We start from the raw sequence: 26,432 nt of genomic DNA, 5'->3' as shown, positions 1-26,432 counted from the left end.
GTAATCATCCCGGCGCAAAACTGGGGCGCAGTAGGAAGTCTGGGAGGAGCTTGCCCAATCGTTCGGCGGCAATGGATCTTCACCGCCCGAGGCCGACGAAAAGTTCCCATGGACAACAGACAAATGTTTGCATTGTTCTGCACACACACACACTTGTGCTACGGAGTACGGAATCTCGATTCTAATCCCGTAGGCGCAGGGCCGTGGAGAAGGCCACGCCATCCCCTCCGGACAGGGGCATTATCGCTTAACCTATCTGGGAGACCCAGTCTGTCATTGAAACGTGCTACTAATACGCTTCGTCAGTGAGGTCAGGATCCCCAATCAACCAACATCCCTGGCGTTGCTCTTCCCTTACCCCAAACACTGTCATTCGCATTGCATGCACCCGCGGAGTCGCGAGGCGCAAACGCGAAGAGCGCGAGAAGGCGATTGGTTCGTGCATCGGCTGTGGCTGCGGGGGTGGTGGTTGCTGGATGCAAAGAATTGCACATCTGTATCAGCACTTTATATTGAGCTCTTTCGAGTTTATGCAACGGATGTATGCGATACGAGGTGCTGCCCGGAGGTGAATAGATGCGACAAGTAATCTTTTTATTATTATTTCGAAAAGCACCTAGATGAGGCAAGAGGTCGAGTTCACGGTCTATGCCAATGGCCTGACGCCCATGGGCGCAACTGCAGGACATCTCAAAGTAACCTAAGCAACTGTCAGATTAGGCTCACGGAGGCGATCAAAGTTGGAGACTACTACTTTAAACCGATCGAACTCAAGAGGTCAATCATGTGCAGAAGCTACTGCGAGTTGGCTCCGCCCACCGGCCCCGCATTATTTGGTCCATGATCGTCCACCTTGCCGGAACTGGGCGAGATCCCATATCCGACAGCACTCTGAATCCGGGGTAATGGGCAAAAGGCATGCTAGTCTAGTCGACGATGCACTGCCATGAGACTGGGCCCGCCCCCACAAAGTGATCAGCAACGATGATGATTCGAACCCCAGAGACCGCCACCTCGAGCTTATCCATGGTCGAAGCCTCTTCGTCGCAAGAGCCGTCGCAGGAACCGTCACAGCCGGCACCGAAGCGTATCCGGCTCTCGCTCGCCTGCACGGCCTGCCGGAAGCGCAAGGTTCGGTGCGACGCCGAGACGCCCAAGTGCCGGAACTGCCGCCTCCGGGGCGACGTTTGCCAGACCACCGACCCACGGAAGCCTGAGGCGGTAGTAACCCGCAAGTGGCCGGCCAAAACCAGCCGGCTGCTGGCCGACCAGGGACTGGCAGCCGACGGCGGTGATGCACGGGGACAGCAAAACGGCAAGAGCCCGCGCGACGACGGCGAGAGCGTTCCGGATGTTGAGACCGAAACTCCGCAAGCCTTGACCAACATCCCCGTCAGCTTCCTGACGAGAGCATACCGCGCCAGCACCAAGGAGCGAGGAGGCGAGAGGTCTCTGGAGGATGCCGAGAGCCCGGATATCGTGGTCAACACCGACGAAAGCTCACATCGTGTAAAGGTTGGTTGTCCCTAGAACACCCGTGGAGGAGGATACCGAGTGGACTAACAAACATGTGCATGTGTAGTATTTAGGCGGAAGCAGTTTGCAGTGTCTCTGCATATTTGTGGATTTGTTCCTCAAGCAAAAGGGGCTAGGTCCCGTCTCCCAGCAGTTTCGCTTCGGCATGCGCCATGTGAGTGGGCCAGCCATCTCCAATCCCCATGGGGACCATCGAACCATCATCGAACCATCCCGGCTGACATAATACAAACACATAGGTCGAGGAGTTCGCCCTTCCTATCGCGGTCAGCCGGCCCAATCTACCCTCTATTGATGTCTTGGAGGAGCATGTCCGGGTGTTCTTCCGGCGCATATGGCCCCTCTTCCCAGTCGTTGACCATGAGCCGTTGATGACCGACATCCATCGCCTTTTGTCATTGCAGAGTACGCCCTCCAACAGGGCCGAACCTGCCCGATCTCTGGAGAGTGCGATACAACCCAGTGACGCTCCTGCTCTGGTGTCTGTTTACCTGGTAATAAGCATTGCCGCAGACGAGGCTGCCGGAAGCATCACCGCGACGGGGACACAGTTCCTCGACGCCGCTTACAGCTTCTACGGGCATGTGGCGGCCCTCCCATACATAGGAAGCGTCCAGGCGGCCCTTCTTCTCGTCATCGCCCTGCGCGGACGGGGCAAAGAGGGGCAGGGGTGGCATCTCCTGGGCCAGGCCATCCGGACGGCGCACTCGATCGGCCTGCACCGCCACATCTCGACGCACGACACCAGGCCCAGGCGCGGAACCGCGGAACCCGGATACAAAGCCGACCTGCAACTCCATGGCCGACTCTGGTGGACATGCTACAGTCTGGAGAAGCTGATGGAGATGGAAACGGGCCGGCCCTCGGCCATCGCGGACTACGACTGCGATCAGGTTCTTCCGCGTCAAAAATACGCGGCGCACGAGGCCCCGGACTACTTCGGGATATGGGTATCCTTATCGCAAATACTCGGGCGGATAAGTGAGCATATCTACCGGAAACGCGCGACATCGTCCTACGTCCTCTTTAATGAGACCGGCAAACTGGACAAGGCACTGACGGGCTGGGCATCCTCTCTACCCGAGAGCCTGCGGCCCGGCCAAGAGACGTCTGTGCTAGATCATCACGGAGACCAACAGCACATCGCGGCCTTCATCAGCATCCACTACTACCAGGCCCAAATCACGCTCTTCCGCGCCTCGCTCATCTTCTCCGCGCAATCCTACGCCGACGAGGTCCGGCTCTACCCCAATTCGCTGTCCGCCACGACGCAGGCGCGGCTGCTCCAGAGCCAGAACCTGGCGATCGCGGCGTCGCGCAACCTGGCGAAGCAGGTGCTGGACCTCGCGGACGGCAGCGTCAACTCGCACATCTTCACGCCGACGCAGCCCTTCCTGGCGGCCGTGGTGCTGGCCCTGAACATCCTGCGGAGCCCGCGCAGGCGCATGGCCCGCGCCGACCTCGAGCTCCTGAGCGAGGCGACGGGCTACTGCGAGGACCAGTACCGCCGGCTGCGGCAGGACCCGGACTTCATCCGGGGCTGCACCATCCTGCGGGAGCGGGTGCAGACGGTGTGCCGCGACGTCGGCCGAGACCGAGACCTGGGCGATCACACCACGGCTTCGAGTTCGGAACATGTCCCGGACGGCGGTGGAGGTGTTGCTCGGGGTATTAGTTCCGAGAACGCAACTGCCGGCCTACCAGACCTGTCCATATCCACAAACCTGGCTGCGGCTACTATGGGGACGCAACCGGACAATAGCGCGTTGTTTGATCCGTTTGCGGGTATGGCCCTGGACGAGCTTTGGCCGATGCTGGGGACCGAGTTCTTGATTGACGATAACGAGCCATTTATTCCGATGGAGTAAAACGGCGGGGCGGCTGCAGGAATGCGATTACATAGCGCTATTACCAGTTTTCAAAGATCTTTGCCAATTGTCATGGAATGCTCGTTACGGGATATACCCGGATATTCGCTCTTGACTCCTTTCAAAGCTATTTCCTACTGGAGTACGGCGCGTGCGCGTGGGGGATGAGGCTTGGTACTGGACTTGAGTTCGGGCATGCTATCCAGTGGAAAAGCCTTGTCCGGAACAATGCATCTGGCCGTCGCGTCATCCTGGGCATCGCCGCAAAAGAGTTTCTTGGTTAGCGAGGTTTGCCTCCTCGCATTGACGATGAAAGGCCACGAGGTGGGATTGGAGGAGACACCGCGCGTCCTTCGGTTCGGGGTTCAACAGGTTGCTGAATGGCCACTCGGATCGAGCTGATTGGGCGGGGGCACTATTGTGTCTCACCTTCTCGGTTCGGGTTTTGCAGTTCCCCAGCGCCCACATTCCGAACCGGAGGATCGACCAAGGATCCTGGGGTAATTAGGGGGTAAAGGTGGAGTCTTGCTGCAGAGCAACGCCCATTAGGATAAGAGGCTCGGGACTCGAAGCTGATATCGAAGCAAGTAGTCAAAAGGTGACTTTCATCAGACATCATCGGTTCAGAGATCGAGAGCACCAGCAACTATTCATCGTGTTCAACCAACAATCATCACATCCAACATGTCCTCCACAACAACCACCACCACCACGGCCCCGGCCTCGACGCCGAACCTCGAAACCTCGACGGGCCGCAAAATGGCCTTCGACGGCACCGACCCCGTCTACGGCGACTGGCGCGACGACCTGCTCCGCGACGGCTACGCCGTCATCAAGGGCGCCGTCCCGCGGGACCGCGCCGAGGGGTACGCCGACAAGATGTTCGCCCTGCTCGAGTCGTTCGGCCTCGGCTACGACCGCAACGACCCCTCCACCGTGCACCCGGACAAGCTGCCCGTCGTCAACGAGAAGGGCATGCTGCTCAACTACGCGGCGGCGCACGAGGACTTCGTCTGGGGCGTGCGCGGCGAGCCGGGCGTCTACGAGGCGTTCGAGAAGGTCTACGACACCAAGGACCTGCTGGTCTCGTTCGACGCCATCAACTACGGCTTCGCCAACCGCGAGCACCTGCCCGAGAACAAGCCCTGGCCGCACCAGGACCAGGACCCGGAGAAGCCCGGGTTCCGCTGCCTGCAGGGGCTGGTCAACCTGCAGCCCAGCGGCCCCGACGACGGCGGCCTGATCGTCTGCAGGGGCGGCCACACGCTCAGCGAGCAGTTCCACCGCGACATGGCCGACGAGGAGCGCATCCCGGCCTGGACGCCCGAGTGGTACGGCTTCACCGAGCGCGGCATGAAGTACCTCGCCAACGCGGGGCTCGAGTGGACCAAGCCGACCGCGGACCCGGGCGACCTGATCGTCTGGGACAGCCGGACGCCGCACTACAACGTGCCGACCAAGACCCAGCAGGACCGGCTCGCCATCTACACGTGCTACATGCCCGTCGCCTGCGCCACCCAGGAGGACCTGCTCCGCAAGAAGGACGCGTACGAGCGCCGCGTCGGCACGACGCACTGGCCCAACGCCCGGCACACGGGCTGGAACGAGGCCAAACGCGACGGGAAGCCGGACCACGTGGTCCGGACGCGGCCGCTCCACGACGCGGTGCTGAGCGAGCGCGTGTTCAAGCTGACGGGGATCCCGTATATCCAGGAGGAGAAGCAGATTCCCATCTCGGGGATGTAGAAAGTAGGATCTCGTATTGGATAGCTGGGTTAGTTTAAAAGTATAGTTTTATATGTATATCTTTATATTATTAATGTATTTAATGTTCCCGGTCGTTAATTTTAAAGCCCGTGTTTATCGTGTTTATAGACCGAGACTGTAATAAAAAGATTAAAGATTAAAAGAAAAGAAAAAAGAAAAAAAGAGAGAAGAAAAAGAAAAAAGAAGGAAAAATATAATAAAGATCTCCCGTATCATCTTGTCCCTACGAGGAGCAATAGCAGCAGGCTGTGGAGCAGGTTGAACGAGGACCCGAAGAGCGACATGCCCACCGATGTTAGGCCGTAGCACCGGCCGCACCCGTTGCGGCCGCAGCCGGACGTTGTGGTGGTGGCGGTTTCGTTATTACTGTCGCTGTCGATATCTCGATTAGTTTGGAGAGGTGGTGCTATTATGGCCGCTACAGTAGGTCGTGGGCGTGCGCACACCCTAGTTTAACTACTTCCTCGTAACGATTATCCTACGTTAGTAACAATTTCGATAGGGGGAACAATAAAAGAAGTTATTGCCAATGGGGATCGGTAACCGGAGCTACTAACCGAGGTGGTTGCCATGATTCTATTAGAAGCGCTAGTGGCGGCAAGTGTTCAAAGTAACGAAAACGTGACGGCGAGCTTCATCCTTATGGTGTTACCTTAACAGCACTAGCCTGCATGTCGACGTGATCGGGAGCACACAAGCTGAATGGGAGACGAAGAATCGGACTGGGCGTAGGGGCATCTCAAGTAGGCAAGGAGAGGAAGAACATATAGTTTCTGTCACTGTTTCGAGCTCTTTAGGGTTACATAGCGAACGTGATCTAGTTAATCTCAATTAGACTTAATATTAACAGCGCCGGTCTTTCTTATAATTATTAAATAAAAGGGTTTCTCCGAAAGGCTGGTTTTAAGAGAATATGGAAAACCTTAATAAGTCACTTATTATAGTAACTTTAATATACGGAGTTTAGGTTAATGCCTTAAAACTTTAATTAAAAAGGGTATAAATAACTAAGAGAAATCTCTTTCATAAAGATAAATAGAGGAGAATAAATTACTTTAAACTATATAATATTTGCTTTTATTTAATATACGTAATATTTAATAATTAAAAGTTTTATATTACTTTTATTAATTTCGAATAAAAGGTATTACGACTTTAATCGGATTTATATAATAACGAATAACGATAATATATAGAAAACTTACTTTAAGTCGCTAAACGACTGGGATACCTAGGGATCCGAGTTTCGGAAAAAGGCTAAGGCTCTCGAAATCTAAGAATATATTAATCCAGAACGAAAAATCGATTAAATATCTCTTTCGTAACGACTACTTTTAATCGATTATCCTAAAAGATTAGCGTAATCGAATAGACGATTATTTATTAATATCGGCGAAGGTTTAGCTTTTAATTAAAACGATTCACTAGTAATATTTATTATTGACTTAATAAATAACGGCCGAATTAGTTTTTAGCTCGATTATATTATATATACCTATAAAATAAAAGAATATAAAGATTATCGGAATAAGGTCGAAAAGCTTTTTAATTAAATACTAAGTATCGTGTCCGATATATATAAAAAGACTTGCTACGATAAAAACAGCGACTTAAACGGTTAGTATACTGCCTTTCGCGAAATTAGAAAGGTTTAAAATAGTTATTAAATAACGGAAGCTAAAAAGGTTTACCGTGTATCTATTAAGCCTTTTACTAAGATGCCTCGAAATTTTAATACTTAAATTATTTAATAAGAAACCGTAATAGCCGAAAGTATTTAAAAAGAGGTGCTAGAAATATTTAACTTTTAAGCCTAGTGTTAAGACTTTATCGTTGCTCTTAGACTTATTATAAAAAATTAGGTTATTAATTTTTAATTTAATAAGTAAAATAATATTTATTCGGGACGGATAGAGTACCGGAAAGTGGCTTTTAACCTGAGAATCTTTTAAAAAATAATAATAAAGGCTTTTCCGGTATTAAGAGTATTTAAAGGGTTATTTATTACTTTTAGGAACGTTCTTAAAAACGAACCTTATACGTAAAACTTTAATTAAAACACGACGGGCTAAAAAGCTTCTAGGTTTAGTTTTAATATTGCCTCGAAAGGAATATTAGTATAATTACGAAAGGACGCCTAAAAAATAAGCGTTAAAAAGAAAAGAGAGGAGACCGATACGGAATGCGGAGTATACTTCGGTAAACACACTTTAGCTAACTATTTTTATCTCTTCCCGAATAAAGCTTTTTAAGGATAGCGAGTATTAAGATTAATTTAAAGACTTATAAAATATAATATAAGTATATACACGAAGCTAATAAAAAAAGTTAAGCGATTAAAGAAATCGAAAAACTCTTTAAATTAATAATTCGCGCTACGGATAATTAGTAAGATTAAAAATTGCTTTATTATTTAATAAATATTTAAAGGAGCTTTTACTACGGTTATTTACCCCTTAAAAAAACTTAGTAATCCTAGATTTAGGGACTATTATCTATATTTTTAATTAGATTAGTCGATTTAACCGATTCCGGTAAACGTATTTAAATAACTAGGTCTATATAAAAGATAACTCGGTTTAAATTATCGGCTACGGAAACGTTAATATTACCGTTAATAGCTTAAAAGGAAGAACGATTATAAGATTAATAAACGTGGCCTATTATAAAGACTTTAATTGTAACTTAGTATCCTTTAAACTCTTACGGCTAAAAGGGTATTAGTAGGATAATAAAGCTCCGAATAACTGCCTACGCCGAAAAAACAACATAATCGTTTACTACTTAATAGAAAGATTTAATTAGTTTATTATCGAAGATATCTTAGAGTTTTATACCTCGGCAGTTTTCTATACGCGCAGAAACTAAATTAATATTTAAACGAAAAGAGCTCCGAGTTTAATATTAAATAATAAATGACACCTTCGACTTAGCTATTCTAGACCCGAAGCTATTTTATACTTAACGAATTACTCTCGGGGGTAAAAATAAAGGGACTTTTTACCGTTTAATATAAGGCATACGGTGTGTTAAAAGCGAAACGCTAAATTAAACGATCCTTAAAAGCAGATCTAACCGAACTAGGTTATTATATCGTAATAGACTTTTATAATTTCGAATTAAACCTTAACGATAATAAGAGCGTTATACTCGCGATAAATCGATATATAGGGATAATTTAAGATTACTATTTTAAAGATCGAGAAACGATAACTCTTATTATAACCTTTCGTTATTTTATTAAGCTTTTTTAAAAGTAATATAGTTTTAAAGTTCGAGTTATAAAATATAATAACGAGATTTTAATTAAAACTCCTAGCGTAGTATATTAACTATAAAATTAATACTTTATTTTTTTTTAAGCCCTCGGCGCCGTATACCTAGTTATAAAATAAAGCCGCCGAACGCTCGGGGGGTATAATTAAAGAGAAGGCTCGCGCGATGAAAGTAGGCTTAAAGCTCCCGAATTTCCTATAGAAAAAGATTTAGAGATTAATAATTTATTTAAATAACCGAATATTTAAATACTCTTTTTATTAGAAAACTTTATATAAAATTCTTTACGTTTATATAATATATAAGAACGGTAGTTTTAAAGCGAAGAGGTAATTAAATTTAGCGTATTTTAAAGTTTACGAATGTAAAGCTTATGCTTTAACGGTTAACGCCTTAAAGAAATTATACCGGCTTAAGCGGCTAAACCCGAAAGTATAAATTAAATACTTTGTTAGGTATAATTTAATTAATATTTATAGGGTATAAAATTTATTAATTAACGAGGTATTCGCCGTTCGTAACGTGATATTCGACGAAGACTTAGTTTTTAATAGCGTTATTTAACGATTACGGGATAATTTTCGAGAAGTTAATTATTAAGCTTTAAGCTAGTTTTTATAATTAACGGCGTTTTTAAAAAGAGGTGATTTAACGTTAAGTGTAGCGATTTAAAAGGAAGATGAGGATATATCGATTAGTTTTAACAGTGAAAGGAATAATCCGATAGTTAAAAGTAGTTCGAGCCTGGAAAATTAAATAGGAAAGAAATCCTGTTTCCTTAATAAGCAGCTACGAACGGAAGGAACGGAAGGGATTAATTACTTTTATATTACCGTAACTTTCGTCCCATTTTTAACCCCCGAGGTATTGCTTACCCGGCCGGTTTTCCTTTTTACTGGTATTATTAAGAGTTTTATTAATAACGGAAATCGTAATCGTATAGGCCCGGAAATAGTCCTGCCCGATCTCCGGTACGCATTATTAGATAGGGTAAAATCCCTTCCTATTCGATATATAAACTAGTAGTCTACGTTTAACGTAGAAAGAGTGTCTATTATTATAAGCTTAATTAACGGAAAAAACGTGAGCAAGACACGATTTAAAGTATTTTTAAATTAAAAGCCGAGCTAACTTAATAGAATAAAGTTTAGCTTTTTAGTGCTTTTTTTAATTAGATATTAAAGGTATTATTAAAAAGCATTAAACTTTATAAGAGGTAAATACCGACTTTATTTAAGAATTACCGTAATCTTATAGTATATTTATATGGAATATTTTTTAAGGAGGTAGAGAAGCAATATTTATTTAGTTACCGAGAGATGAAATTATAGACGGAAATTCCGTTATACTAGGCTCTAGGATACTAGGTATTTAACTGTATATGGGTTTACGTATATAAATTCGATAAACATGGCCGGTTTATTAAATGTAAAGTACGCCTAATCGTGCGTAATAATTAGTAAATAATATTTAAATACGAAAATATATATGCGTTAACGCTAGCTAACCGTTCCTTTCGAGTATTAATAGCTATTACGGCTAGATTTAACTTAAAACTAATCCAGTATAATACCGTAAACGCGTTCGTTAACGCTAAAATTAATAAAAACGTTTATATAAGACTACCTCCTAGCTATAAAAAAATAGCTACACTAATTAAGTTAAATAAAGCCTTATACGGGCTCCGAAAATTACTATTATTATAATAAAAAGAGTTTATTTAAACGCTCCTCGAGCTTAGTTTCGTTTAAATTCCTTATAAACCTTATTATTATTTAAAAAGGAATATATTAATCTTTTTTTATATCGACGATATCGTTATAGTATTTAAAAATTAAGAAAGGTATACGATTAATTAAACGATTATACTTTTAAAGGAATACTATTAATTCACGGGCGGCAATAAATTTTAATAATTCCTCGGAATTAACGTTATTCGAAACCGCGTTAAAAAACATATTTAGCTATTATAAGCCGACTATATTAATAAAATTACGCAATTATTAAATTAATTACCGAAACGGTTATTTCGAACTCTTATAATTTAAAACGAGCTCTTATTTTTTAACGGATTTACACGGCCAAGCGAGGTTAACCTATACTAAAAAAAAATCGGTTCGATCCTATATACGGCAATTATTACTCGATTAAATATCGTATTTACCGCTTCTCGCTTATCTAAATTTAATATAAATCCTAAACCGTTATATTATACTATAATAGACCGAGTCTTTTAATACCTTTACTTTATAAAGCATTTCGCATTATAATTAAAAAGATCCGATAACTTTATCGTGGTAAGCGACGCTTCTTTCGCCGATAATTTATTAAACCGAAAAAAACTTATAAACGTATACTATAAAACTATTTAGCGGCATTATTAGTTAGCGAATAAATAAACAAAAAACCGTAATTACTTTTATAACGGAAATAGAGTTACTTTCCTTTATTTAAGCTATTAAAAAAGGGTATTTTATTTCTAAACTATTAAAAAAATTAGGAGTAAGGCTAGATACCTAAAAAATTCGCTTAAAATACAATAATTCATAAATAATACGGCTAGTTTAAAAGGAAGTTACGGTTTTAAATACTCGCTTAAAGCATGTAAATATCTATAACCACTAGTTAAAACAAGAGGTTCGTGCTAGGACTTTTAAAGTAATATATATCCCGTTAAAATATATAATTGCCGATAGTTTTACGAAAGCACTTCCTTACTAAAAGCATTAACGATTTATCGAATAAATCGGACTGGTAAATATAAGGGAAAAACTTAAGGCTAGATAAAAAAGGAATTTAACTTTAAAAGACTTCGAAGCAGCCGAAGAGCTAATTATTAAAGGAGAAATAAATATTACTAATTATTAACTTATCTATCTTAAAAGGTTAATAATTAAGGGGGTGTGTTAAATAAAAGGGTTTCTCCGAAAGGCTAGTTTTAAGAGAATATAGAAAACCTTAATAAGTTACTTACTATAGTAACTCTAGTATACGAAGTTTAGGTTAATGCCTTAGAACCTTAATTAAAAAGGGTATAAATAATTAAAAGAAATCTTTTCTACAAGGATAGACGGAGGAGAATAGATTACTTTAAACTATATAATATCTGCTTCCATTTAATACACGTGATATTTAATAATAATCTGAGAATCTATCGCCACTTCTATTATAAAAGCTCGCTTAATTCCCCTCTAAGGTGGAATACCTTAGTTAAGCGGAGTTAAAGAATTATTTAAAGTAAGTTACTTTTAAGTAAGGGAACTTAGAAAAAAGGGATTAAATAAGAATAATATTAAGAATTTATATATTTAAAAATCGAGAGGGCGAAAAGAGGTAATCAATGCCCTTTAAATTTAATAAAAGTTATAATATTTTTACTACCTTTTTTATAATAAACCGCGGTGAGATTATTTATATAATATAAATATAGTGTTTTAAATAACTTCGATTAGTTAAAAATCCCTGTTAAGTCTAAATCGGTGTATATTAATTAATAATAAGTAGGACGAAATAACTGGTTAAAAATACGATAACCGCTCTAGTGGTAACCTAAAAGAAGATGAGATGACATTAACTTAGGGTGCGTCGAGTAGATGAAGTTACCTGCGGTTCGATGTCAACATTTCGCGTGGGCGGCTATCCGTCCGCACCAAGGGTCAAGGAGGCGCTGAGGGTATGATGGACGAAACTGACAAGCTGGGCGCTCTAGCCAGGCTCAGTGCCTGCATGGCGTGCTTAGAAATCACCCGTCCGTTCTTTTCTGTTCAAGCCGACATCTGCATCCCGCCACCCAGGGGTTGAAATGTCAGGGGCTATAGTCATCGCCATCAAGCTCCGCTCCTTACTTCGGCAGGGTTGCGATCAGTAGTCAAGCCCTCCAACCGTACTCTCCTGTCGGAATCCGGCCGGAGACTTTTTACAATTTTTCGTCGCGTCCCTTGGAGATGTTAAACTAGCCAGCGGGTGATCACACCAGATCTGTAGTAAAATAACCGGGACCTCGGTTTCTGCCGAGTCTTCTGTGGAGGGCTGAAGAATTTGTGGTGATTGGGGTGACGACGATGTATCGAAAGCCGAGCGATACTGTTTGGTCAGCCTTGGAATGGAGATATGGAAAAAATTGACATGGACTGGGGAAGCGTCCTTTTTGAGGCGGCTGGAACCATTGATGTGTCAGGACACATGTGTCATATGCATTAGCTGCATGTCCATTCTTCGACCAATCTGGATAACTACTCATTCTCCAGGTCCATGCAGTCAATGCACCAAGGCATCGTGGATTTCAAGCTCCAAAAGAATCTCGCAAAAGCTTGGAAACCTGAGTGCACCGGGTCATGGCCAGTGACACGAAACGTAGAGGTTGGCAGTTATGGTTCGAATATGGAGCTCCAAGCAACCAATATACGGCCGATAGACTAGATGAACTGGTCCAGATCACTGTACGGCATGAAACTCCCGAGACGTTGACGTGGATCCGAACATGGCTATATGGAGCCTCTAATATAGCCGTATCCGGCCATGCGTCTCCAGCCGTGGTGGGGGGATCCCAAACCCCTGGCTTGGAAACTCCGTCAACCGATCTCGCATACGATTTTAACGTTGTCGATGATCGGGGGCCCGTGCTCTTGTGTCAGCGACCCCTGGGCCCGGATGAGGGTCGACATGACACACACACACATGCCACGGCGGGAACAGACATATTAGACAGCGGCCTGGCCCAGGTGCGAAATGTTCAGCTGGCTCTGCCGGAGTAGCAGGTCGAAAGCACGGATGCCGGTTCATTCTGCCCCCCAAAATGCGGCCTACTGGACTCCTCTTCATTCTCAACCTCGCCGTCGCCATGGCGGCCGGCGGCAGTGGCCAACAAAACGACGCGTGTGCCAACGGCACGACCATAGGCTCCATCCAGAAGTTCCAGGTCTACTGCAGCAGCACGGCGCGCGGGCGGCGGACGACGAGCGTCGACGTGCCGACGCTGTCCGACTGCGCCGACGCCTGCGCGCGCGCGAACCCGCGCTGCACGGCCGCCACCTTCGACGGCACGTCGTGCGCTTTCCACAACGAGACCGACTCGACCCCCGCAAAACTGGTTGCGCCCGACCCAAGCCCCAAGTTCACCGCCGTCGTGGGCCTGCCGACGAGCTCGTCGTCCAACTGCCGCGCCGTCACGCAGGCGACCACGATGCAGACCGTCAACGAGGTCCAGTTCGCCCTCTCGTGCGGCACCAATATGGGCAGCGATAGCCTCGTGAACCACTTCGCGTCGTCGCTGCAGGATTGCATGGGGCAGTGTGCTCAGACGTCTATGTGTAAAGCTGTGAGCTTCAATGCGGACCAGACGCTCGGATTTCAGGTATGTGACCTCCTGGGCCTCCCAGAACTAACCACGCGTTTACGTCTTACTAACTGATTTGCCACAGAACTGTTTCCTAAAATCAGCAGCAAAATCCGAGCTGTTGGTGGCCCCCATGCTCGACACCGCCATGGTCGTGCGACCCCCGGACCAGGACGAGGACGGCCTGGTGGAAAGCGACAACAACAGCAACGCCCAGACCATCACCATGACCATCATCGCCGTGTCGGTGAGCGGCATCGCCTTCCTGTTCTCGCTGGGCCTGCTGTGCTGGTGGGTGCACCGGCGGCGGACGAAGCAGAAGCGGTTCCGTTCGCTGCCGGACGGCGTCGTGCCCGTCTCGTACCTGGACAAGATGGAGCGGGAGCGGATGGAGCGGGACCGCATGGACGAGAAGTACGGGGTCCGAACCAGCGTCGCCTGGAGCGAGATGTCCCGCGACAGCAGCTTGCTCAGCGGCAAGACCGAGGTGCCCACCGTCGGCAAGCCGACGCCGGTTTATGGGATACGGAAGAAGGGGGGAGTACTATTAATCGCGTGGGTAACGGAAGTTAAAAGATAACGAGGGCATGCCAGGCGTGGGTGCGGAAGTATCATACACGAATGCTGGCATTGGGGCTCATGTATTTGACGACATAATGAGTGCACTTGTTGAGTGCATGGTAGTACTGCACAAAGGAATCTCTAAGCCTACTAATCGAGAAGCTACCACAACTCCGGGAGTTGAGGAAATGCTTGTAATGCTGAAAATGCCGGTACACAACGACACAGAGTTTCTGGAATCCGTGAAGGTCTAGAATTGCTATACAAAAACTGCTATCGTTCGATATGATAGTGCGCATACTGAATCCGTCTGCTGCTACATGTTTGATATAGGCTGGTCTCCTCTGGCCACCCCTCGCTTGAAACCAGCAAAACCATCAGGATACTTCTCTAGCAAACGACGCATCTCGTCTTTGACGCTAAGGCTTCTCAGAACCACTGGATATATCTCGAGGGAGCTTGCCATTTTGACTTACTGTTGCAAGAGCCGATGCCATTGTGGCCACATCCCAACTGTCTCCAAGTCACCACGCCTGTGGACGGTCAGCCCCATAGCATCAACGTGGCGACGGCCCTGTGTGGGGTTGCTTGCGTTACTCACATAGAATACAACGCGTTCCTGTCGTCAAAGTCTTCCTGGGGCTCAGATGCGCCAACCTCGTTTTTATAAGTGTTCACAATCTCTTGCCCCAGTGTGTTTGGAGCAGATCGCATGCTTTGGAAATCCACTTGCAGTATGTGAGTCCTAGTCAAGCACGCAATCATCTGTGGGAGGGCAAACTCACTTTCGTGGTGGCCATAAAAGCAGCAGGGATCGAAGATGATGGGCAGTCTGGTGCTTGCGTCAACTTGTACGTTCGCGTCCCAGAGGTCACCATGACACAGCGTTGGCTTGATACTTCTCCCGTCGGTCTGTAGGGGTCTCAGTAGTCTCGGGATGACCTTTTGAATGAACTGGTCGCCAAGCTCGCAGAGCTCGTCGTCTCTACCATGTGGCTGCTGGCCGTATTCCAAGGCGGCACGGAATTTCCTCGTGAAGTATTCCTCCCAGCTATCCGTCCAGCTGTTGTCCATCGGTGGAGGGCCCCAAAAGGTCGTGACAGGGAACCCAAATTTGCCAGTAGGCGAAGTCGAGGACAGGTGCAGCTTCTTGACGATCGGTAAGAGTTGCTGCGTGGTAGGTAGCTTCTCATGTAGGTATCGAAAGTGCGTGAGATAGAACGCTTTGGTTGGGTCTTCTTGAAATCTTCCCCAAGCAATCGGGGATACTACATGTTCTGGAATGTATTGCATCAGTGTTCTCTGACACTCGAACTCCGCCATAGCCATCTCGTCTGCTCGTTCGCAATCAAGAATCTGTTGCATCGACGAGGGTTGGTAAATATGTCTCCGTTGATGTCGCATATAGTTACCAAGTAAAACGCACCTTGACGAAGAACTCCTCATCCTCGCTCTCTCCTTCAAGCTCGATTTTGTAGCCTGTGGACCACTGGCGGCTGGAATTAGCATATGAAATAATGCAGTGGTATCACAGAACTATGTGAGACTGCGCATGTTTTGCAAGGGACACATCATCATTGAAAGTCGATAGCGAAGCGCAATGTTCGATACGCACGTTTGTCTTTCCATGCCGTGTGACAAATATCACTTTGCCTGGTGGAAGGGCTGGAGTGATACTGGTCAGCGTACATATTCTGTACAAGATATGTTCAGTATGAAACGTTCATACCTGCTGTGATAGCGGGATCCAAGTTATTCTCGTCGATCATGGCGGCGGTAAACGTAGATAAGAAACGGTCTGGATGAAAGCTGGGAGGGGGTTGAGAAAATGAAAGTCACAGATGGAGGGGTGGAAGCTGGCGGTTGACCGCGGTTGACCGCGTAGCTGATTGGTAGCATTATTGCCAACAACCAACATGCATTGCATGGCGGCGGTTGCAGGAACCTGGCAGCTTGTCGGCGTCCAATCACCGTGTCCGAAGGCGGGGTTGAAAACTACCAAACCACGTCCGTCCTGTTGTGCGATCGCGCGAATTCAATTTGTCACGGCAACACACATCAACATCGCTGATGAATATGTCGGTGAGTTCTCCCCAGCCGGCCGCGAATAGGTGTATTGGATTCATCACTGACGCAGGGCTTTGAAAAGGAGTCCCACCAAGTTCCAAATAGCGTGGGCGCGGCCCGCCCCGTCCAAAGCGCAAACACCGCTAGCGCCACGTCCGCCACTTTCATCTGCGAGCACTTCTATTGAATTGAATAGTTCCGAAGCAACACCATCGGACGGTAGATCGAACGGCACATACCCAAACTCCGAGTCGAACGATATAGCAATACCATCACTCAAGTGGCGGTTCAGTACCTCATGGGTCAAGAGACGCCACGATCGTCCAGTCGATAACGATACTGGTACACGAGGACCAGACGGACTGCGTTTGCTGCATTCCTCGCCCGAGCCATTGGTAGATATTGTGTTTGTACATGGTCTAAGAGGCGGTTCAATCAAGACATGGAGGAAAGGAGATGACCCCCAATTCTTCTGGCCGCAGTTTTGGCTACCCGTTGAGCGAGGCTTCTACAACGTCAACATTCATAGTTTTGGTTACGAATCGGACTGGGCCAGTACAAAGTCGAGTATACTGAATGTTCACGACTTTGGACGAGCTCTACTGGAAGCATTGAGAAACTCTCCACATATAAGGGGAAATGATGGTGTAAGTCGCGAGCTTCCGCTCTTCTTGAGACAATAGGAAAGACTCACAGCTGAACAGGGACCGATCATACTGGTGGGGCACTCTATGGGAGGGCTAGTCATTAAAAAGGTGAATTTCATACCGATACTGCCTGTCGCGCGTGCTGATTGTGAACAAAATCTATCGCCAGGCATACATTCTGGCCCAGGACGTGCCAGACCTCAGAAGCCGCATCCAGAGCATATTCTTTCTAGCCACTCCACACAGAGGCTCGGACTACGCAGCGACCCTCAACAAGATTCTTACTGTTTCTGGTATATTATCGTCGCGCGACTACATCAGGGATCTGACCAGTGGCTCAACCTCGGCCCAGTTGATAAACGAAGACTTTGGGAGATGTGCGCATCAACTGCACATCTATTCCTTTTACGAGACCTTACGGACGAGTCTTGGGGTCTCCACCTGCTTGATAGTCGGGAAGGATTCTGCAATTCTTGGTGTGCACTTCCCCAGAGACCTCCGATGTAGAGTGAAAACTTGACCTTCCTCTAATACATTACGAGCACAGGGCCTGGTTTCAAGAACGAGAGAGTTCAGTATATTGGAGCAAATCATCGCAATGTTTGCAAATTCGATAGTCCTGACGACCCCAACTACGCCATAGTACGAAACGCCCTCCTCGGCGCGGTGGAGGATCTGCTGAAGGGCGGTAAGTTACAGCGGCCTGCCTCTGGTGTCCTCGACTCATGCTGACGTAGATTTGTAGTAACAGTTGCTAAGGAAGAGGAGAAGCAGGCACACATGTCTGCCCTGAAGTCATATCTTAACTTCTCTGAGCGATCTGATGAGACTCTTCAAAAGGCTGACGGCTCGTGTCAATGGATCGACGAACGAGACGAGTTCCAGAACTGGAGAGACTGCACCAATGAACTACCATACGAGAAGGCCTCGGAGGAGAAGACCATGAATACATCCATCTTTTGGGTCCACGCCAAGCCTGGGACGGGGAAGACGATCCTCTCAGCTCACGTTGCCTCCGAGCTCAGAAACCACCAGTTCGAATGTGCTCACTACCACTTTCATGCCGGGAACAAAGTATCACGATCTTTGTCGGACTTTCTCAGATCCGTTGCTTATCAAATGGCCAAGTCAAATACTGCAGTTCGGGAGAGAATAATGCAGATGCGGAATGATGGCTCGACATTTGATCTCGACGACGATAGAACGATCTGGACCAAGTTGTTCAAAAGAGGCATCTTCCAGGTGAGCATCCTTCCAGAACTTGGAACTCTTCTAAATTGACTTACAGTTATTTGCATAGGCCCGTATCTATACACCCCAGTACTGGGTAATCGATGCCCTTGATGAGTGTACCAAGTATCAAGAGTTTTTGACCCTGCTAAGGAGCGAGAAGCCGGCGTTTCCACTGCGGATCTTCCTCACCAGCCGGACTCTTCCAGACATGGCGCGAATACATCGGCCCCTACAAGCTTCCATGTCATTGTGGTCTCTTCGAATACCAACAGAGAGCAGTATGCACGATATCGAATGTTATATCCGGAGTCGAACCGAAAGCCTCCCACTAGATAACGGCTCGGATCGAATCGAGCTAGCTCGAAAAATCTTGGTTCGCTCCAACGCGTCTTTCCTCTGGGTTCGCCTAGTGTTGGATGAGCTGGAGAAGGTTTACTCCTCAGCAAGCATTCTGAACATTCTCGAAGGCATTCCTGAAGGGATGCTTCCTTACTATCAGCGAACAGCTTCTTCAACGGCAGAAAATAAGCGGGAGAAACACATTGCAAAGGCTTTATTGCTGTGGGTTGTGACGAGCTTTCGTCGGTTGACAATCGCGGAGCTTTGCCAGGCCTTACGTTTGGATATCAAGGAGGAACTCCTCAGCGCCAAAACCGCTATTGAGGGTCTCTGTGGTCAACTGGTGTCAGTGGACAAAGATACCGACATGGTTGACTTGGTTCATCCTACCGTCCGCGAATTTCTGCATTCCGACGCTGCTGGGGAGTTTCAAGTTTCCAAGTCTCTTGCCCACAAAAGACTCGCATCAACGTGTTTAAAACTCTTGTCAGGACGCGAACTACAACCACCGAGAGGCCGACGGGGCTCGGCGCAAGGTCGAACCGCGGAGCCGCCGCTTCTCGACTATGCCCTCCAGTTCTCAGAGCACATATACGGAGCTTCTTCGGAGACCGATGAATTGCTTCTCTCGCTGGATTTGTTTCTCAGGACCAATGTTTTGTCATGGGTTGAAAGGTTGGCATTGCGGGGTGACCTTCACTGTCTAGTCCGGACTTCGAGAAATTTGAAGGCATACTTGGATCGCACAGCCAAGTATCATTCTCCGCTTAGCGCACAGGTCAGAAGTGTGGATAGCTGGACTATGGACTTGACATTGTTGGTGTCCAAATTCGGGACGGCATTACTGCACAACCCAGCTTCCATCTTCTTCCTCGTCCCCCCATTGTGCCCAACCGAGTCTGCTGTCTACAGACAGTTCGGGAAGAGAGCGGACGGGTTAGCACTGGTTGGGTTCAGAAACGCCACGTGGGACGACTGTATTGCATCCATGGCCTTTGGGCAAGACAGTCCACTCACTGCGTCATGTGGCGATAACCTGATCGCTATCGGGATGGCCTCGGGATCCATATCGCTCTACAACCAGCAAAGCTGTCAGAAGGAAGGAAATCTCTGGACAAAATGGCCCATCGATATCGTCCATTTCGCGGGTGACTTCGTCGCGATCTGCACCGTAAAATTCCTCATACTGCAACACACTGATGGCAGGTTGATTTGGCAGACCCGGCTAAGGTCACGTTGTATACTTCTCGCATCCACGGAAAGGCTCATCTATGCCGTGACGCAGCACGGGCATCTCCTCACGTGGAGTAAAGCAGATGGCGCTTTGCAAGAGGATCAATGTTTCGAGTACAGAAACCACGATGTCGAGACCGATTACAACCGCCTTTCAGACAGGGCGCCATCGGTCGCTTCGATATCTCCAGACATGGAGATGCTCGCTCTTGGGTATCGAGGGGGCACGGTATGTCTTTGGGACCTTCAGTCGGGCGACTTCATCGGCTGGGCCCGCGGAGAAGATGACAAACTTCCCGCCAAGATCCTCTTCAATCCAAATCCAGGCATCGGAATGCTCCTCGTTCTCTATACCAATCACGACCTTGCCCTTTTTGAGACGTGGTCGGGCAGCCTAGTCCACTCCACCAAGCCGCCGAGGACTGCTGGGGTTGTTTCAGCATCATGCTCACCTGATGGCCGCACATTCGCGACGTGCGACTCGTTGATGAATATTCAGATCTGGGACTTTGAGTCTCTGTCACTCCTTTACCATGTGAAGACCCCGTTTGCTTCCTTTCGAATCCTCAACTTCACGTCCGACGGGTCCAGCATTATCGACTTAAGCGACTCTGGCATGCGCATTTGGTCCCCCGCGGCACTCGTTCGCAAGAATACCGAGGATGATGCCAGCATCAGTGACGACGCTGTTCAGTTGAGTGCCACGGAGGGCCAATATGAGCCGCTGAGATCAGCAAGAATGACCGCTCTATGCGCTCACCCCTCGCTTCCCATCGTGCTGGCTGGAAACTACGTCGGTCAAGTCTTGGCCTTCAGCAGCAAGACAGGCCACCAAATCAGTGTGCTTTACACTCACCCACAGGCAGAAAGTGTCACACAACTGGCAGTGAGTCGAAATAACCTGGTCGCATCAGGTGACGCCAGCGGCATGATCTTGGCCTGGAGGTTGAGTAACACCAAACAGCTCACGACCTCAGACAACGTTTCCTTGGTTCTGCGTGTAAGGTCCCGAGAGCCCGTGAAACAACTCTGTTTCAGCGTGGACGACGACTTCCTGCTTGCGAGTAGCGCGTCTGCAGCTAGTGTCTACTCTGTCAAAGATGGCTCCTGCGTTGGCTCAATGACCTTGAGCTCATCCGAAGCACCAACTCTTTGGCGGTGGATCCCGAACCTCGGTGCCGCCAACGACCAACAGTTCATACTCGTCAAGAACCGCATGTTAAAAGCGTATTTGGCGATGTCATTTCCAACGCAGGTAGAGAATTATGCTTTTTCTCTTAGTTACGAACTCCAGGACGACGTGTCAGAAACGGGAATCAAGGCCGCGGCGCTGCATGAGGAAACGCACACGCTGGCTCTCGACATCAGTTACGATACACGTTACGCCTCGTCTACTACCACATTCCTCTTCAACCTTGGCCAGACATCGGCATCATCATTGAGCCCAATCGATCAAAATGGGCTTACGCCCTTGTACGGTTATCTACTCAAGGCGTGCCACTGTTTCATCGGGGTTGTTAGGAAATCAAAGCCTGAACGGTTGATGTTCATTGACCAGAACTCATGGCTCTCAAGTATAAGCGTTGATAACCGGGACACCGAGATCTACACGCGGCATTTCTTTGTCCCGAACGAATACGTGTCGAGCATTCATGCCGAATATCATGCTGTCCGGCCTGTGGCAACAGCAGACAGCGACGTGGTGTTTTGCTTATACGGGGAGCTTGGCATCATCAAGAATGGGCTACAGTTTCAGACTTCGAGGCATCCTGAGCCAGCATCAACCCGAGATCCGAACTCGCGTTGATGCCATTGAGCCCGCTTCTTGTTATGTGCAATCTGCTGCTCGACTCTCTTTCCTCCACCGGGCACCACGTGTCGAGAGAAGCCAGGCCAATGGTACTTCAAAGGATAGAAGAACCGCATATACGGTGAAGCACCATCCAAGGCCCACTCCATTTGCAAGGGGCTCCATCGCTGCAATTGCCGCCCCCGCCAACAGGCATCGAAGCAAGCTACAAGCGCCCTGGGCAGTTGCTGATTTATGCCTGTTGAGGTCGGTAAGGAGCGTTGCTGTCATCTGTATGGGTTCAGTGATGTTGCAAATAAAGGATGGGTAGGTTCAAATAATGTTTTACGCAATACCTACAGTAAATATAGGTGCCGTCGTGAAACCGATGAGGAATTGCATGATGATCATCACAGATATATGCTTTTCAATAATGGCCTGTCAGTTGCGTCCCCATTAAGCATACTCTGTCGGAACTCTCACCGCTTTTGTCATCAGTGCGAGTCCATATCCAACTGTTTCAATAACACTTGTAACAATGAAGACGTAAATTCCTTTCAGTCGGGCCTTCTCGATAGGGAAGTCTGGTGAGTCGCCCACAGAGGTACTGGAGGATATGGTTGTCTTAGACAACGCTGCATGGTATGTCTTGTCGATGTATTTGCCTGATTAGTCTTAGCACGCGTCCTTCTTTCGTTCCAATCATGCTGATTTCTCACCTGACAGAAAGGCTGCTACCGCGCCACCAACACCAGAAGGGATGTAAACCAAACCTGCTGTAAGATAGTTGAGCCGGTATATCTCGACACACTGGGCACCTAGGGACGCTTGGATCGTCATCTTGACCGCGTATGTGATAGAGTATAAAAGGATCGCCATGAGAGAAGCCTTGTGTCCCAGTATCCGTACGCAGCTGAAAGGGTTTGGAAAGCGACATCCGATTGGCCTCTTCGGAGCCGAAATGTTCTCCGCTTTACTGTTGCTCTCGATCAAATCAAGTATGGTCCAATAGAGTCGTCTCGGTCTTATAGCGCCATTCCCAACGATACCTCTCTGTGTTTCCGGAACGAATAGAATAATAATCAGAGTCTGGATAACACCCAGAATCACGAGAAACCAGAACACCCATCTCCAACCCAGTTCTTGGGTGATGCTTCCGCCAATCACCGGGCCTATGCTGAGTGCAAGCTGAATACTACGTCTCGTTACTACATCGTCCCGAAAGCGCTGGGGAAACATCAAAAGTGATGATAAGACACCCACAGTAGGTCAAACGTCCCACAATAGCTTCCTCGCTCACTTCTGGTGGTGATGTCTGCTATTACCCCATAGGCGACCGCAATTAGTCCTTCGCCAGTCAGTTATTATGGCATCAGATTGGGGCGGAATGGACCATTGATGAGACAACCCTTACCCGAGGAGCCCGCACTCTGTATCATTCGAAGAACCAGTAGGGCAGGGTAAGATGGCTGGAGAGCGATCCCAACGTTTGCTCCGATGAATATAGCAAACATGAGGACATAGACTGGTCTCCGTCCAACCTGGTCCGCCATGTCACCCATGATAGCCGGCACCACCGCAGCTACCAGCAAGTACGAAGTGACCGTCAGATTTACCATAGCAATGGAAACGCCGAGGTCCCGGGCGATAGGAACCAGCGCCGGGTAATAGATGTAACTGCAAAGCGTGGAGAGCATGCCGGCAAATGATGTGACAAAACTGATCCATAGCTTCTGGCCCCGGGTGAAGGTCGAGTAGGGCAAATCGCTCGTATCGGCACATGGTTCCCTTTGTTCTTCGCTAACCTGTTCGAACTCCGATGCTGGTTGCGTCAGTTGGTTGGAGGCCTTCTGGCTGGTGCTCGTTGGTGCGTTCATTGTGCAATGTGGCGAGTGCGCCATATCGTAAGGGTCGCGAGAAGCTGCAAATAATACCTCAAATCAAATTGGATATGCCTATCTCTGCTGAAGAGTCGAATATTCAAAGCGGATCATGTTGCTCCAGCCAGATGTCGTAGAGAGGCGGGGTTGACAGATCGCCGGGCCATCTCGTTCCACTCGAAGGGGAAATGGGCGTATTGACGGCCCGAACCCCAGCGTGCCATCAAAGGAACGAACTTGGTAAGGCGCAAGAACGGTAATGTGTACACGTTTTCCAGCGTGCTTTCATCCCCTAAACTTACAATATTATTGATATGGAGACCTAGGTGGTATTCACTTTCTCGTCGACAACATCTCTCATACATAACGCAACAGGTAACTACTGCGCTCTAGTCAGGTTTCAAAACCTACAATGACTACTTCATACTACATAAAATGCATGCATACTTGTGATGCGCCGATTATTTCTTCAGAGGAGTGAAAGGTAATATCACCGAGCTCGGGTACTCGCCGCCAAAGTGCACCTTATGCTGACCCCGGTTCTGTTCGTGCTCCGGCCTCGGCCCGGAGAAACTGCTGTACTCGGCGATGCTGGGGAACTGCCCGCCAACCCGGAGGCTGATGCTCTCACCCGCGTCAAAGTCCACACCCATGGCCCAGATGCCAATCTCCAACTTCACGACGGTTCCCCGTGGGATCTTCTCCTGCTTCTCGTGGGGATGGAAGGGAAACTGCGGGTGGATGCTCTTGGACGCGTCGATGGCTCGTTGCGAGGCCCTCAGGATACCCATGGAACCCAGGTGCAGGTTCAGACTGGCCTGGTCCTTCTCGGGGATCTCCTCGACGGCCTTGACGGGCGTCGCGTGCATGGGGAAGTTGAGGTGCATCAGGTCTTTGCCGTCCTTGTCCTTCTTCCGCAGGATGGTGAAGGCGGTGAAGTCATCGCGGCTGTCGCAGGACATGTACACGATAGCCTTGGGGAGACCGATCAGCCGGGCGGGTTCCGTAAACGTGTAGGTGAACTCGGCAAAGCTTGCCCGGTCTTCGGAGTTATACGAAATGGAGGTGACGGATGCGGCCTTTTCCGGGGCGAGGCGACCGTCGGGTTGGCAAAACAGTTCACGGTAGTCCGTCCCTTTGACGGGGAACCCATCTATCACAATGTTGTCGATGGGCTCCCGGTTACCGAACTGCAGCGCCGACCACCGCACTTTCGGCGTCTTGGTCTCCCACCCGTTCTCGATGCGCCGGAGATACCGGTCGAAGAAGACGGCGAGCTCCTCCATCGACTCCGGCTCGCTGTAGAGCTCGTACCACTCCTGCTTGCTGCTCCAGTGGATCCACTTGGCATCGTGCGGGATCTCGAGCCAGCCGCGGATGCAGCCCATGGTGTGGATGCTGCTGACGTCGGAGCCGCGGATGTAGGCGGGGCATTTTATCTTGGTCATGTCGACGCGCTTCTGCTTCCAGTACGCGTTCTGCGTCGGCGAGCGGCGGTACATCTCGGAGAAGTGCTCGAGCCCGGAGTCCGGCTGCCCGCGCACGATGGCCTTGGCGATGAGGTCGAAGTTGCTCATGGAGAACCAGCCGCCGCGGCAGAACTGCTCGCGGTACATGTCGCCCATGCCCTCCCAGGGCGCTATGGCCGCGAGCGACGGCGGCTGCTGCGCCGCGATGAACCACTGCGCGATGGCGAGGGCCGAGTTGCCGGCCATGCCGACGCGGCCGTTGCACCAGTCCATTTTCGCGACGGCCTCGACGACGTCGTACCCGTCCTCGGCGTCCTGCGTGCCCATGACGCAGATCTGCCCGTCGCTGTGGCCGGCGCCGCGCGTGTCGACGCTGACGATGGCGTAGCCGCGCGGGCACCAGTAGGCCGGGTCCAGCCCCTCGAACTTCTCGAGCCCGCTCAGGTCCGAGCGCGGCACGCAGCAGTGCCAGGTGCAGATGGGCAGCATGTCGAGCGCGCTGTACTTCTTCCCGTAGAAGGACCAGCCCAGGACCGCGGGCACCGGCTCCGTCTTGCTGCTGCCCGCGGGCCGGTACACGTCCATGTAGAGGCGCGCGCCGTCGCGGACGACCACCTCGACGTCGTGGTCTATCCGGATGTCGCTCGTGATGGGCTTCGCGTCGAAGGGGACGGTGCCGGCTTTCAGGACCTCGGTCTTGCCGGGCGTGAAGCCGACGTAACCATTCTCGCCGACCTTGGGGGTCTCGATGCGCCTGGTGGCGACTTGAACTGGGTCGGGCATGAGGGGATAGGACGAAATCTAGCTCTGGGATATTGATTGGAAGTTGGAAGAAGGTGGCCCGAGTTCCATACCACAAACTGCTACGCGTGTCTCACGTTAAATGGGCATATCGTCGGCCTCACACACGAGGCATGTTGAGCCCCTAATGAGGGTCACTGGGCGGGGGTAGCGCCCGTCGGCCGAGACGGGGACTAGACGCGGTAGATCGATGAGGGGTATGCTAATGTTGAGATCCGGACATGTTCTAGTCCCTCATCCGAACCGAACCGAACTGCTTCGGATCGGGTATGTTGATGAGGGTGGATACCCGAGGGACCGAGGTGCATGGCGCCAAGACTGCCGCTCCAACGATAGCGCCTTTTTCCCCACGGGGTCATGATCCGCAGGCCGATCGATATGTGCGCAGCACCTCGTCCACTTTCCCGTCCATTCCACCCACTTTGAGCCAGGCAACACCCATGCTCTGGGGTGAGACAGATAACACCGGCACGGGTTCCACTGACCGAGACTTACCGTCGGAAACCAACTTGGATTCCGAGGAGCTGAAGAGTACGACGAGTATACTCTACTTGAAGAGGCCGCCTTGGACAGTCAATAATCATTCAGGAGAGTGCTACCATATCACTAGACATCGCCTACCGTCCCCTTT

The 26,432-nt window shown here is 49.0% G+C and overlaps 7 protein-coding genes across 7 annotated transcripts; 4 read left to right on the top strand and 3 right to left on the bottom strand.

Annotated features, from left to right (window-relative positions):
* Window positions 1–984: 984 nt before the first annotated feature.
* On the top strand, window positions 985–3,404 carry PG986_004559 (uncharacterized protein; the record flags this gene model as incomplete). Its single annotated transcript, XM_066840781.1, has 3 exons — window positions 985–1,515; window positions 1,583–1,690; window positions 1,776–3,404. The coding sequence occupies 3 exons, from the start codon at window positions 985–987 to the stop codon at window positions 3,402–3,404; spliced, it is 2,268 nt and encodes a 755-aa protein (XP_066703408.1).
* A 684-nt stretch (window positions 3,405–4,088) lies between these two features.
* PG986_004558 (uncharacterized protein) lies at window positions 4,089–5,150 on the top strand (the record flags this gene model as incomplete). Its single annotated transcript, XM_066840780.1, has 1 exon — window positions 4,089–5,150. The coding sequence occupies one exon, from the start codon at window positions 4,089–4,091 to the stop codon at window positions 5,148–5,150; it is 1,062 nt and encodes a 353-aa protein (XP_066703407.1).
* An 8,092-nt stretch (window positions 5,151–13,242) lies between these two features.
* PG986_004557 (uncharacterized protein) lies at window positions 13,243–14,362 on the top strand (the record flags this gene model as incomplete). Its single annotated transcript, XM_066840779.1, has 2 exons — window positions 13,243–13,800; window positions 13,868–14,362. 2 exons carry the CDS (start codon window positions 13,243–13,245, stop codon window positions 14,360–14,362), a joined length of 1,053 nt encoding a protein of 350 aa, XP_066703406.1.
* Window positions 14,363–14,659: 297 nt separating this feature from the next.
* Window positions 14,660–16,112, bottom strand: PG986_004556 (fructosamine/ketosamine-3-kinase; the record flags this gene model as incomplete). The annotated part of the gene is given in 5 exon segments (XM_066840778.1): window positions 14,660–14,801; window positions 14,820–14,876; window positions 14,945–15,699; window positions 15,770–15,822; window positions 16,073–16,112. 5 exon segments carry the CDS (start codon window positions 16,110–16,112, stop codon window positions 14,660–14,662), a joined length of 1,047 nt encoding a protein of 348 aa, XP_066703405.1.
* A 307-nt stretch (window positions 16,113–16,419) lies between these two features.
* Window positions 16,420–21,669, top strand: PG986_004555 (uncharacterized protein; the record flags this gene model as incomplete). The annotated part of the gene is made up of 7 exons (XM_066840777.1): window positions 16,420–16,454; window positions 16,481–17,057; window positions 17,094–17,165; window positions 17,227–17,533; window positions 17,605–17,745; window positions 17,803–18,299; window positions 18,358–21,669. The coding sequence occupies 7 exons, from the start codon at window positions 16,420–16,422 to the stop codon at window positions 21,667–21,669; spliced, it is 4,941 nt and encodes a 1,646-aa protein (XP_066703404.1).
* A 235-nt stretch (window positions 21,670–21,904) lies between these two features.
* Window positions 21,905–23,528, bottom strand: PG986_004554 (uncharacterized protein; the record flags this gene model as incomplete). Its single annotated transcript, XM_066840776.1, has 5 exons — window positions 21,905–21,942; window positions 22,008–22,089; window positions 22,135–22,316; window positions 22,371–22,823; window positions 23,066–23,528. 5 exons carry the CDS (start codon window positions 23,526–23,528, stop codon window positions 21,905–21,907), a joined length of 1,218 nt encoding a protein of 405 aa, XP_066703403.1.
* Window positions 23,529–23,992: 464 nt separating this feature from the next.
* PG986_004553 (X-Pro dipeptidyl-peptidase C-terminal non-catalytic domain-containing protein) lies at window positions 23,993–25,783 on the bottom strand (the record flags this gene model as incomplete). Its single annotated transcript, XM_066840775.1, has 1 exon — window positions 23,993–25,783. One exon carries the CDS (start codon window positions 25,781–25,783, stop codon window positions 23,993–23,995), a length of 1,791 nt encoding a protein of 596 aa, XP_066703402.1.
* Between the last annotated feature and the right edge of the window lie 649 nt (window positions 25,784–26,432).

This window comes from Apiospora aurea (assembly GCF_038362705.1).
Source record: "Apiospora aurea strain CBS 24483 chromosome Unknown utg000003l_segment0_segment0, whole genome shotgun sequence".
NCBI lineage: Eukaryota > Fungi > Ascomycota > Sordariomycetes > Amphisphaeriales > Apiosporaceae > Apiospora > Apiospora aurea.
Note: the sequence above shows the minus strand (reverse complement) of the source record. Positions and strands in the feature narration are given on the sequence as shown.